The sequence below is a fragment of the Macaca fascicularis genome, chromosome 6 (genome assembly GCF_037993035.2).
Source record: "Macaca fascicularis isolate 582-1 chromosome 6, T2T-MFA8v1.1".
NCBI classification, from domain to species: domain Eukaryota; kingdom Metazoa; phylum Chordata; class Mammalia; order Primates; family Cercopithecidae; genus Macaca; species Macaca fascicularis.
In genome coordinates this window covers 37314525-37328858 of record NC_088380.1, presented here as the reverse complement: position 1 = coordinate 37328858, position 14334 = coordinate 37314525, and the positions used below count along the sequence as shown (strand labels likewise).

Below are 14334 nucleotides of genomic sequence, written 5' to 3'. Positions count from 1 at the left end.
ATTTATAACAATATATTTTAAATAGCAATTTATCATATAAATTCCCAATCTAAATTGTATAATTTAAAATTTAAACTTTTTTTTCCCCCTGTGATACTGTCCCATAAAGTCATTTTTGCCTTTTGATTTTCTGGAATCTGAACATTTTCATGTGACTAAAAAAATTACAGATTAAACTTCCTTAAGAACAACATAACTCTTTAAATATGTAGGCTCAACTGTATATTTGCACAAAATGTGGTATTACTGAATACAAATTTCTAAGGGTGGAATTCTGATGCCTATAAAAAGTTATTATAGTTTCAGAATAGTATTAACATATTTTCCCATCCACAAAAGGTCCCAGAAGCTTTGTAACAATGTGTATTGTGCAAGTTCAAATGTAGTTTAAAAATAAAGAGAGTCACAGTATTTCTTTGCATTTACCTACTGCATTACATGAGGATTACAAAATGCCATGTATTTGTATAAATACTCTTAAAGATGATAAGGAGTCTACATTAATCATTTTCATGCTTTGAAATGAGTAACTTATGACTCACTGTTGAGATACTTTTAACAATATAACATTCCCCCCCACAAAAAAAATTGTTAAAGCACTGTTTTCTTATCTTATGTAATGAAATGAAAGCACCAAACTTCACAACATTTGAAAATTTTCTACAAGGTACTGACAATATTGTGTACAGTTATGCACATGCAAAAAGAGATGCAATGTTCATATTTCCTTACACATTTTTAAAGAATTCATCATCTGTGAATCAGAGTACATCCTCATTATGTTGTCTTCTAGTAATCTAATAATCTTTAAATGCTATACTCTTACCAACAGTCTCCCTAACAAACTAAGGAGTAGTTCAGCAGCTGGCCATTCAGGCTTATTGACTGTTGAAAGAAGGTCTTGAACAAAATTTTCAAACAGTGGTCTGTAATCTTCTTCACCTTGCTTACTACCACATCTGTTCAAAAACAATGAAAAGGATGTCAATTTAGGTGACAACATGTCAGTCATCTGTCTACCAACATGACTGAAATTGTTAGCTAAGTTTTCTTTTCTCTATGTTTAGTAACAAGATATATAAAAGTACATTAAATAAAATATGGCTTTAAATGAGTCTATTTCACAAACTCCACTTTCTGCTTAATTAAAGGGAATTCATTAACCAAAACTAATATTACTTTCTTGCAAGTGAAACACATTTAAAAAAAAATGACCACTGTTTTTCTACCTACAAGATTACCACAAATTCTTCTTTTTTTTTTTTTTTGAGATGGAGTCTTGCTCTCACCCAAGCTGGAGTGCAGTGGTGTGATCTCGGCTTACAGCCACCCTCCATCTTCCAGGTTCCAGTGATTCTCCTGCCTCAGCCTCCCAAGTAGCTGGGACTACAGGTGTGCACCACCATGTCTCACTAATTTTTAAATTTTTTGTATTTTTAGTAGAGATGGGGTTTCACCATGTTGGTCAGGCTGGTCTCGAACTCCTGACCTTGTAATCCGCCTGCCTCGGCCTCCCAAAGTGCTGGGATTACAGGCGTGAGCCACGGCACCCAGCCAAGATCACCATAAATTCTTATGGAGGCTAGGCTGGGTGCGGTGGCTCACGCCTGTAATCCCAGCACTTTGGGAGGTCAGGGCGGGTGGATCACCAGAGGTCGGGAGTTTGAGACCAGCCTGACCAACGTGGGGAAACCCCGTCTCTACAAAAAATACAAAAATTAGCGGGGCATGGTGGTGCATGCCTGTAATCCCACCTACTTGGGAGGCTGAGGCAGGAGAATCGCTTGAACCTGGAAGGTGGAGGTTGAGATGAGCCGAGATCGCACCATTGCACACCAGCCTGGGCACCAAGAGCGAAACTCCGTCTCATTAAAAGAAAAAAAAAAAAATTCTGATGGAGGCTAAATAACATCTCTTCACAAACTTTCCTATTCAGGTACCATAGGAAAATTCTCCAAAATTTACTGAAGACAAATTACAGAATTTTAATCTAGTACTTTAATTTCTGGAGTCTAACAGATAAGCAAATTCACAAAATTTTAGATTTTTTCCCCCCGTAGTCCCATACCAATTTCAGATTTTTAATACTCCAATTGCCTCATTTTAAAGATGAAGAAACCAAGGGTCAGGAAGATGTATTCAAGGTTCAGATTATGGCAGGAAAATGGATTCATCTTTTTTTAAAAAATGAACTATTCTCTACACTGTGGAAAGAAAAACCAGATTTATATTAACGTTACTCACTTTTTAAGGAAGATGGAGAGGAAGTTTTGGGCTGTTCGCATAGCTGTTTCATAAGAGTTGGTAATGACAACATCCTGGTCAACCTAGAATTAAAAAAAATGAGTTTATAAAGATACAATAATCAATAAGTTAGCCCTGTTGCTATTGTCATGTTACTGCTGAAGAGGGGTAATACATTTAAATACTAAAATGCTTAAAATATTCTATTATATATAAAGACAGAAGCCAAAATTAGCACACTAAGCATATTTTAAAACTTTATAGAAACAAATAAAAATACAGATAGAGTGTTATTAAAATATGTAACAGTAACAAATGCGGTTAACAAATTTAATATCAATAGTTGTTTCTGGTCAGAACAGAAAGAAATGGATTGAAAATACAAAAAGAATTTAGAAAACATCTATCAACCTCAAAGTTTAAGAAACACATAATCCATACAATCAAAAAAAAAAAAATTCAACGCCTTCATCAGAAATTTAAAGATTAGGATATAAATAGTCAATTCATAGTTATAAAAATCCAACAGACAAATAACTACAGGAAAAGGGGCTCAAGCTCACTAATAGCCAGGAAAATGCAAAATAACATGAGTATTTCTCAATGACCATAATTTTAAGTAAGAAGTAGGGCTATAAACTGAAACACCCCTTTAGTAAGCAAATTGACAACTTCCAGTAAAGTTAATGCATGTATACTATCTTAATTCTACTTCTAAGTATATCTAGAGAAACTTTTGCTCTAAGTTGTGATTCTATGATATGGTGTTTTTAATTCAAGTAAAAAAACAATCTAGTATGAGTTGTATGTATTAAAAGTGATGCTGAGTGAAAAAAATTAGCTGTAAATATGTCATCACTGTCCTTTACGTAAATTTTAAAAATGAAATACTTGTATATCGAATTTACATAAAAATAATTAAAAGAAAGAAACAAACATATTCATCATACTTGTCACCACTGGTTAGGAAAGGAAGACTAGAGACAAACAATGGGATTGGGATGGGAGAAATAAAGAGGATCTGAACTTTTCAGGTAATATTTGACTTTCTTTCTTTCGTTCATTCATTTTTAGACAGGGTCTCATTCTGTCACCTAGGCCGGAGTGCAGTGGCACAATCTTGGCTCACTGAGTCTCGATCTCTCAAGGCTCGATCGACCCTCCCGTTTCAGCCTCCTGAGTAGCTGGGATGACAGGTGCATACCACCACGACCAGCTAATTTATGTATTTTTTGTAGAGACAGGGTTTTGTCATGTTGCCCAAGCTGGTCTTGAACTCCTGGCCTCAAGCAATCTGCCCGCCCTGACCTCGCAAAGTGCTGGGATTATGGGCATGAGCCAAAGTGCCTGTCCAGTTATTAATAATTATTATATATTTATCATTATTCCCCAAAAGATACACACATATGCTTGGCTCTAACAGTAGATAAACAAAATTATTTGTTTCTCTTAAACTTTTGTTGAGGTAAAAGTATACACTTGGAAAAATTCTAAACATCTCCAAAAGCTATAAAACCAAAAGCAAATCTTCAGCATGAGCTACCTATTAGGGAGGGAATAAACTCATTTTCCACATGAATTTAATGTTATTATAATCCTATGTTATGCATTTATATACGGGTTCAGTATCCCTAATCTGAAAATCTGAAATGCAAAATGCCCTAATGAATATTTCCTTTGAGTATCATTTTGGTACTCAAAAAGTTTCAGATTTTGGAGCATTTCCGATTCCAGATTTTTGGATCAGGGATACTCAACATGCACATATATTACATAGTGTCTTATTCAGTTTCACATTTAATATCTCACTGACCCTTACAACCTGGTATAGTAGTTTTGATAAGTATTATCACCCCCATTTTACAGCTGAAGAATGAACTCAGACAGATTAAAATGATTTATATGTTTTATGACTGGTAGATAGACCCAGAACTCAACTCTTCCAACACCACGTCTAGTGCTCTAAAAGAACCTTAAAGCCCAGCCATGAACCTCTACTTAAGAACACCAGTTTGGGCCAGGTACAGTGGCTCACGCCTCTAACCCCAGTACTTTGGGAGGCTGAGGAGGGTGGACCACGAGGTCAGGAGTTCGAGACCAGCCTGACCAACATGGTGAAACCTTGTCTCTACTAAAAATACAAAAATTAGCTGGGCGTGGTGGTATGTGCCTGTAATCCCAGCTACTCAGGAGGCTGGGGCAGGAGAATAACTTGAACCTGGGAGGCAGAAGTTGCAGTGAGCTGAGATGGTGCCACTGCACTCCAGCCTAGGTGACAGAGCAGGACTCCATCTCAAAAAGACAGAAGGAAAAAAAAAAGAATTTCCGTTTTATGAGAATGACAGAGAATACAGATGTTTCCTTCAATAACGTACAGTTGTAAACCTTTAATAGATTCCTTACTTTTTTATTTGAATCTTCTTCTGCATTAGAGTCCTTCTCTGATGATGGTAAGTGTACCACACACTGAATAAGTTGTAAAACCAGTGCTGTAACCATCTGAATATACATAGGTTCTCCATCCATATCACTACTGTTTAACCTTTAATGAAGAAAAAAAACTTGTATGGAGTATCAAGATACTCTCATTTAGATGTCATCTATTATCTGAAAGTTTCACGATACTTTGTTTGCCAATATTTCTAGGCATGATTTTAGCGTTTATAATAGTGTTCTTATGTGTAATTATTTGTCATAAGTTAGCAAAAACATCAAGTAAATGCCTAGGCATGCTCAGATAATTAAAACAGTCAAAGGAAAAACACAGTATTAACAAAAACTTCTATGCTTTACCTACACTGCAGATAAAAATTCATAATAAAATACTAAACATTTCTCAAAATGATTTCGAAAATGATAAAAGTCTTCAAAGTTTCCAAATGCCCATATATTTTGCTACTCATCTGCTGAATCTGTTATTCATTTGGTATTAAAATCTGCTAGAGCTTTTGATCATCTGTGCTAGTGTTGGTAGTATAGATTATAAAAAATCAATGTCCACATCTTTTGTTCTACAGATATTGTAAAAATCTAAGCATTCTTTTATATGTTGATAGTTTTTCTTCAGGTTTAACAGACAATAAATGTTTATCAGTATACAATTAGTCCAAAAAACAATTAAGATAAAATAATTATTTTAGAGAGGAAGTCTTCAAAGCAATCTTAAAAATAATCCTATATGCCACGTCAACACTTTTAATCACTCAGGAATATTAAGATAATTCCGGTGATTATCTATGATGGCAAAGACAATAATGCTGACCATAGCAGTGGATAACATTCCTTATTAACAGTGTGCTTAGTGATTAAAGAGCATTTAATCTCCATGATTATTCTCCATACTGCCATTAGAGTAATCTTTGTTTTTTTTTGAGACAAAAAAATCTTATAAAATCCTCTTTGAACTGATCTGATTCTTTTGAGCCATATTTGCAATAGCACTGACTAGTGGTTTGTAGTAAGGAATGATTTTGCTCTCCAGTGCCTGGAGATAATTTTGGTTGCCACAAGTGGAAGGAGGAAGGGTGTCTATTGGCATCTAATGGGTAGAGATCAGGGACGCTGCTAAGCATCCTACATTGCACTAGACAGCTAAGAATAACAAAATGTTATATGGCCTAAAATGTTAACAGTGCCAATTATGAAAGACCCTTCCACAGATCTTTTACCTTTGAGAATCAGTGAACTTTTCTAAGCCCCCTAAATATGCCATGTTATTTCACACATCTAAGCTATTCTTCATGTTGTTCTGATGTAACTGCCTAGTTTTTAATTATTAAAGTATAAATCAGACAGAATGAAGAATAAATGTACGACAGTTCAATATAATAGGGGTTCTTCATTATACTTGACCTCTGTTGTAATTAATTACCTGAAGTTCCTTAAACTCCTCTTGCTTGTTGGTAATCTTGCAAGTGAAGTAAAAATTTCTTCCAAAATTAACTGCCTATGCTTTTCATATCTTGAGAATACCTGTTTAGTAATTATAAGATTCCAAGTTAAACTTATAATTAATAGAAAACAAACCAAAAAATAATATCATGCGGTTAAAAAAATTACCTGCCATTTAGAATGAAAATGTTTTCAGTATCTAAGGTAAGTTGCTCAATTTTCCTATCATTAATTATAGCATTCTTATAGAAGTCAAAGAGTACACTAGTTTCATTTAAAGGACTATGATATCTTAGCTATAGACAGACAAGATTTAAATGATTTTAAACAATTCTAACTTTATTATAAATATCAAGGAATTATTAGCTGAAATATTTGCAAATATTCAGAAGCGTTCTAAATGTGACAGAAACAGAATAACTCAAAAAATTAACAAAACAGAAAAATAAATCCTCAATTCATAAAGTCTAATAAGACTTAGTAAAACAGTCCTTAGATTGAAATGAATGTACTGAAAACCAGGTATCATCATTACTTTTTGGAAGTTTGGATTAAATGACATCAATATTGTTTTATTTGTGGGTAACTAAAAATACAAATTGATTATACTTACTGCAGTGACTAACTTAATGGCACACAACTGTAGTTCACTGACATTTTCCACAAAAAATGGTGTTATTCCCATAGATGAAACCTGTTTAAAAGAGTAAGTAGTATACAACATTAGTTGATTTCAGTAACATTCTATCTTACTTAATTCCAATACATTCATAAGCTTACTGGAAAACACTAAGAAGGCATTTTTTCTTCCTGCCACCGAATCAGCATCTATTCTTTTCTCTGTTCCTCTTCATCCTCAAAGCACATTAGCACATACAGGAGGTACATTGTTTCATAGCTATCAGTACTCTAATCTCTACTTTTTGAGTTTATAAATGTCACAGGAATATAAAGAAATAACAAACATTTAATATCTGCATGAAAATATAACCTATCTTTCAAATAATTTAGAGTCTGGAATTTACACTACATTTATCTGTCTCCTGATAAAATGTCTTTTTATAACTCCTGAAGTTTTATTTCTTCAATTTAGATATAACATACTCTTAATAGGAAAAATTACTGATAATATAGTGCTGGTCTTATTATTGAGTGTGCTAGGTTATACTGGACTCAATCATTTAGTTTAGAAATATACGAAATGCTTACCAAAAAAACTTACCTGAAGAATTGTTGTGTCTGTAAGAAGTTGTATCTCTAGCAATTCTGATAAGCTGCTAACAATGTCACAAACTTTGTTATAAAGCATTACTATTACTCTCTGCTTATGGGTAGAACATTTAGCCCGTTTTGCTTTTGAACTTAATAAGCCTCCTAAAATGAAACAAATTCAAGACAAGGAAAACATCAAGTTTTAATAATTTTTAATAAACAGTACTCAAACTGTTTTTGAATTAAGAGAACACAATTTTTAAACTACATAAAAACAGAATCTGGAAGATAAAGCTTTTTATTTATTAAAATAGAAAATTACTCTCTAGAGATATTCTATTAGAAACATTCTTGCAACAGATAATCTTCAGGGGCTATTAAATCCTTGTATCTAAAATATTATTTTATCTTGATTTCTACTTTTCTCCATTGGAGCAGGATAGTAAGATTATATTTCCCTTTAAATTAATTTTCAATTATACAACAAATCATCAAGTTCATTATTCAGGAACCCAAGTTTGACCTTACTCCCTTCAAATGTATACATTTCATTGTTAATTTATAAAGGTTAAGAACAAAAGGAGTATTTATCTTGAATCAATCCATTTTGTAGACAACTGCTTTTCTGGGTAAATTAGGGGGAAATGATAAATGAAACCAGAAGGCAGCATTTTCTGAGATTTTCCCTGACAAGTAGAAATAACTTCTATTATATATAAGTAGTTCCTAAAGAAATTATGATTGAACAAGTACTATATTCTAGTCAAATCCATAATCAAAATCAGTGTTTATTACAACTTATATGATTCAAAAATTTTAGTGCCATTTTAAGTCCTATTTTGACTCATCTAACATGGCAAAAATTTACAATAATTTTGATATTATACGAACTAACCTCCATGAGGATCTAATCTGTAAACAGGATCATACTGAGGATAAAGTGTATTCTGTAAATGAAATTTAGTGTACTGTATAACTCTTTCAATTACATCCTCAATGTACACAGCTTTTGGCATGTTAGGGGATGTCATAATGTTGATAGTTGTAAGACAAGCATCTGCTGATTTTGTAACTCTCTCCATAATAAGGTCTCTCCATAACCTTTCTTCTTCTTCAGTATCGTTATTCTGTAAAACAGTACATTGTTAATGAAATGGAAATAAACACATTTATAGGTTTAAAATATACATTAAAATTATGATTTATTTGATTTTCACTGGTGGAAAACAGTGTTATGATGTGTGTTAATTCTTTAAAGAATATCCAGAATGAGGTACAAATATAAATACTACTTTGAGCACGATTTGTGTTTCAATGTTTTCAAACTTTATATACTCTACCTCATTTCACCACTAGATGACACCCTACTGACAAAGTTATAATTATCTTTATCCTTTGTGTGCTTTATCTATCTATCACTTTAACTGTATATAAATTAATTTTGTGTTTTGGGTATAAACATTATGATAGTTTAAAAACTTTATAAATTCTGCTTGCTGCTGTGATAACAAAGCAAAAGTTAATGACAAAGGGTAAAGCCTTACTTAGTACTAAAATGTTACTGACAATCATTCCTAACACCTGCTTTTCAACAACACTGCTTCTGAAACTGAGATTAAAAAGTAGTAATATGCAGACTAATGAAGACATTTTTTAAAACAGATAATTTAAGAACTGAGAGAAGACCTTATTTTAATCTACACATCAGTAACTTGACATTGCAATTAGGAGTAATCTCACTGTTAAAGTAAAAATCCTTCCATCACATCTTTAGTTATGAAATATAAACTATATTATAGGACTACTTCCAAATATATCCTATTCAAAGCTTATACACTGGGAAAATGAACAAAAACACAATATATAATATGTAAAGCAGACAGGGCTTTCTGTTCAGTAATGCCTAAAAACTCACAAAGGAAAGATAAAATAGCTTGTCTTTGATGCAGACATTGCTGTTTGTTTGGAAGAATCAGTTAAGGAGGTTCATGATTCATGCCAAACGTTAAGGCTATCTACAAAATATTAAATACTGTTACAGTTTTTTAGGAATGAAAGTAATTTCCTTAAGACTGAGTCAGCCAGCTCTCCAGAACTCTAGATTTCTGATGATGATTACCACAATTTCTTGGTGAAGTATCTAAGTAACTTGTAGACTAACAATGGAGTAGATTGTTACTTTAGGTTTCTCTAAGCCCTTTGTTTCTATGATGCAAAAAGTAGTTTAAAGAGAGGGCACTTAAAAATATAAATACACTTAATAATCCAGAAAACTACCATCTGAGATTATTTTTCTATATATTTTATTCCAGGAGTGTCCAATCTTTTGGCTTCCCTGGGCTACACTGGAAGAACTGTCTTGGGCTACATATAAAATACACTAACAATTACGATAGCTGATGAGCTTAAAAAGAAATTGCAAAAAATCCTCATAATGTTTCAAGAAAGTTTACAAATTTGTGTTGGGCTGCATTCAAATCTGTCCTGGGCCACATGGGCCAGTGGGCCACAGGTTGGACAAACTTGTTTTACTCCATGGAGATAAGATTTCCTAGCAATCCTGTGGCTTTTGCAAACACCAAGAGCATTTCCCTCATAAGACAAAATGAAATCTAGTGTTTGTATTAAATATATATACTACATATGTATACATGAGAAGCATATATATCAAAAGTGTTCAACATGGTTATTGCTAGATTAGAATATAGCTTTTTTGGTGCTTTTTGTTTTGGAAATTTTCTGCAATAAATATGTTACTTTTATAATCAGGCCTTTAAAAATAAAGAAAATTTGGCCAGGTGTAGTGCCTCACATCTGTGGTCCCAGAGCTTTGGGAGGACAAGGCAGGAGGATCGTTTGAAGCCAGCAGTTTGGGACTAGTCTGAGCAACAGAGTGAGACCTTGCCTCTACAAAATATTTTAAATAATTAGCCAGGCATTGTGGTGCATGCCTGTAGTCCTAGTAGCTTGGGAGGCTGAGGTGGAAGGATCACCTGAGCCCAGTAGTTCGAGACTACAATGAGCTATGACTGCAGCACGGCACTCCAGCCCAGGAGACAAAGCAAGACCCTGGCTCTATTAGGAACAAAAAAAAAAAAATAAATAAAAAAAAAAAAAAGAAAATTTATCAACTCAGAACTTATTAAATGCCTATAAGCATTAGTGTTTGCATTCATTAATGTCAGAGATATCAAGATCAATTTGAATGCACATATAATTTACAGTCCACTACAATGCTAGGAAGGCAAATCCCAGGAAATTTACTTCACTCAATAAACCATTGCAACCATGTTGCTACTGCTTTTGATATAAACATATTAAAATATAGTAACAGTGGCAGTTAACATTTACTGAGAAGTTAAAGTATGCCAGACACTGTTATAAGTACTTTACATGAATTAATTCTTTTATCCTTTTAACAACCCTTTGAGGTAGGTATAAAAATGGTATATAAGGAGTAATGCATATTAATTAAAAATTAGTATACATTCAGAAATCATGATAAAGTTTCTAACTATATTATTTCTTCAGGAAAGGTCAACAAAAAGAATTACTACCTATCATCTCATAAATCAAAAACAAAATTTAAACATTCATACAATTACATAAGGAAGAGCATAAACTAAAGAACGGTCCCTGAAACTGACAAAAATTTTCATGTCTTGACTGTTCTTTATGGCAAAGCTGTGAATTGACAATGTGTAACGTTAATTCTGAATTACTAAAAGTTTTATTAGCAATGCTAATGAATGTAACTAGTAATTCATGGTAACATGTTCAAATTAACGAAATGTGAAATTTCCCCTGCACATGAAAGTCATTTGTGAAAAAATTCACATTAGTCCCTCCCTAATGCACAGATGATAGATTCCAAGACCTCGAGTGCATGCCTAAAACTACGGATAGTATCAAACCCGATATACACTATGTTTTTTCCTACACATACATACCTAAGATAAAATTTAATTTATAAATTAGGCATGGGAAGAGATTAATGACATTAATAAAAAATAGAACAATAGACTGTAATAAAAATCATTCACCTACTTTCAGCTCACAGTTGACTGTAGGTAACTGAGACCATGAAAAATGAAACAATAGAGAAGTGGGGGACTACTACAGATCTTAATAACATTAAGGGTAAAATTAACAGTATGGATCTTAAACTTACATGATTTAACAAAGTGGAAAGCTTTGACCCATCCTGAATATTCTTCTCCAAGATATTTAGGACTTTCACAGTTTTGTCAGTTGAAAGCTAAAATAGCAAGATAAATTCTTTTATCAATCACTGGTAAAAGTTATATACTATTCAAGAAACAATTTGTACAATTATTCCCTTTGAGCTATGGAGGAAATAGCATTGTTACCCTCTTAAAGAGTAAGAAAACTTTCCCACTTAGAACTTCTACTCACGACCCTAAATGACTAAAGCAAATGTCAAAGAAAAATGTAATGTATTTCTGCATTTAAATAATCTAAATATTTGAGAAAACGAAAAAAAAAAAAACTCCGAAAAAAATTAAAGTCCATGCCCTCTTTCAATGCAGGACTGTGATTCTCTTTAGAATAATTTGCAGAATACTTCTTTTATTCTTTTGTAAAAAACAAAAAAATTCATTTAGACTCTCACAGGTCAATGAGTTTTCTTTTTACTATTTACATAAATTTTATAATTTACCCTGAAAACCTTAAATTAATTTCAAATATTTCTATGAAGTAAATTTATACATTTTATTTTGGTGAGATACCTTATCCATTATACCCATTGCTTTTATTTTAGCGGATTCACTGCCAAGTTCATTAAGCTGATGTTTTCCTAATAGCAGTTCCTGAGGAATTTCATCATCATCACCTGCAAAATCAAACCAAATAAACACAAACTTTAGGTAAATGAAATAGCTCCAAATGTCAAGCTTAACTTTCTAATAAAATTTTTAGACACACAAACTAAACAAATAACAACCTAAGAGGCCTCTATATATAAACCTCAAGTAAACCCGAAATGAAAAAGGACAGAAATTGAAGTCAGATTTATGACAAAAATGGGAACATGAGATAGGTATCTTATCTTTACTACTTTAGATACACTCTTGACTCTTTTCAACCACACACTCTGCCTCAGGACGTTGACCTGATCGGACTACATCAAGAGTCTCCCATGCCCTCTGGCTTTTGTTTGGGTTTGGCCAGTAGGGTGCCCTGTTAGATTAAAGAGTGTAAGGTCAAGTATTTGTATCTCTTACTCTTTGCTTACAAGGTCTCCTCAGGCTGGCTCTGTCCCCTGACCAAAAGGTATTGCTTCTTTCAAGGCAGCCTACTCTACAACTTTTTTTCTTGCAGAATGAGTTCTGGTGACTTTTCTGTAGCCTCACTCTTTTGGTTTAAGACTGTTAACCTTGGGTTCTGGTACTATTTTGCCTCCATCTTTTTAACTGGTCTCTTTGTAAATAACTCCTCCTCATATTATCCTAATTTGAGAGTGCCCTTTGTCCTTTTGGGACCCTAAATGATACAGAAGACAATTTCTCAGCATACAATTGCAAAGTTTTAAAAAAGATGAAACTGACATTCTAAATAATCAGCAAACAAAATGATAGGCAAGTAATTCTCACAAAACAACTTATTTTACCAGCTGAAGGTGGCATAAGATTGTTAAGAATAGCTCTATACATTGTAAGCAGTGTTTTTATAAACATATTTTAATATTTATAGATGTAATCTTTATGTCATTGTAAAAGTAATATATGAATATAACATTAATCCTACTGTATTCTAATTGGTTTACTATTTTGGTTTCCATATTAGAATCTGTATTCCCTAAAGCCAGGTGTTCGGGTTTTACTTATTTTTGCATCTCTAGCACTTAACATACTACTGGCATACAGTAAGTATTCAATAAATATTGGTCATTAGAATAAATGAACAGAAGAATAGATGCTTATTTCTGCATATTTGCTCCTATCAGTACCTTCATTATCCAGGGTCTATTCAAGCCTCCTCACCTGCATAAAGACTTTCTTAATTACTCTAACTTATTCAGGATTCTTTAGATACTATTCAGACTTGATTAATTTATACTTGAGATTCATACTAAAGTTTTTAATTTCTTGGTAACAGACTAGATTTGACTTCACAACTAGATTTCGTTTCTTGATAGCACAGAGCACGCCTCTGTATCCTCTGGAGTAACTGACAGAAAGTTAGACACTTAGAGTATGGGTAAATGTATTTTAAGTTGACTTTACCAAATGCAGTAAAATCCATATCTTCCAAATTATCCAAAATATTCTCTATCGAGGCTGTGAATCTCTTAAAAGTTGAAGAGTCCATCATTTCTGCAAGAGAGAAAAATACATTCATTATTCTCACATTCCAAGTAGACATGTGAAGCTGAAGAATATGAATAAAGACAAATTAAATAAACTAAAGTGTTACCTTCAGGTGTTAGTTTTGGTTCATATGCTTTCCTTTTCTTCTGTTTTTCTTTTTTCTTCATTTTCCTAGCAACTAAAATGAACAAAAAGAAGTACTGAAATGCAGGAATGACAACTTAAAATAATTCCATTTTTGTTTCTAGTTTTTTTCCTGAATGTTAAAGACTTAAACAATAATCACTGCTCATAGAAACTAAGTATTTTTGTCTTAATTGAAAATTAGTTGTTAATTAACTCATAAAAAGATATAAAATATTCTTCAAAGTTAAAGCCCTAAATTTAAATTGGTTTATGTAAGAAATCCGTTGACACTGATGAATTACCCTCACTAAGGCTGGGAGGAGGAGAATAATCTTCCATGTCAGAATCTGATGGACTTCGGTTTCGATAACGACCACCACCTGAACTCCTTCTTCCTTCATGAGAGTGGCCACTTCTCCTATGATCCCCAGAGCTTCTTCTGTCACGCTCTTCATATTCCCAAGCTTTATCATCATCTTTTTTATGTCGTTTCCTAGAGGCTAGAAGCAAATCCCCATGACAAATAATT

The 14334-nt window shown here is 33.0% G+C and overlaps 1 protein-coding gene across 6 annotated transcripts in view; it reads right to left on the bottom strand.

Annotated features, from left to right (window-relative positions):
- The window catches only part of NIPBL (NIPBL cohesin loading factor), a 194153-nt gene that overhangs the window by 49994 nt on the left and 129825 nt on the right, over positions 1–14334 (bottom strand). For all 6 annotated transcript variants that reach the window (XM_015451282.4, XM_073993316.1, XM_005556732.5 and 3 more), the window contains 12 exons: positions 14108–14305; positions 13786–13857; positions 13596–13685; positions 12099–12202; positions 11519–11605; positions 8243–8474; positions 7358–7509; positions 6749–6829; positions 6116–6216; positions 4648–4786; positions 2245–2327; positions 827–959 (listed from right to left, as the gene is read on the bottom strand). In XM_015451282.4, the coding sequence (XP_015306768.1) occupies positions 827–959; positions 2245–2327; positions 4648–4786; positions 6116–6216; positions 6749–6829; positions 7358–7509; positions 8243–8474; positions 11519–11605; positions 12099–12202; positions 13596–13685; positions 13786–13857; positions 14108–14305 (1472 nt within the window). The remainder of the gene's footprint in view (positions 1–826; positions 960–2244; positions 2328–4647; positions 4787–6115; positions 6217–6748; positions 6830–7357; positions 7510–8242; positions 8475–11518; positions 11606–12098; positions 12203–13595; positions 13686–13785; positions 13858–14107; positions 14306–14334) is intronic.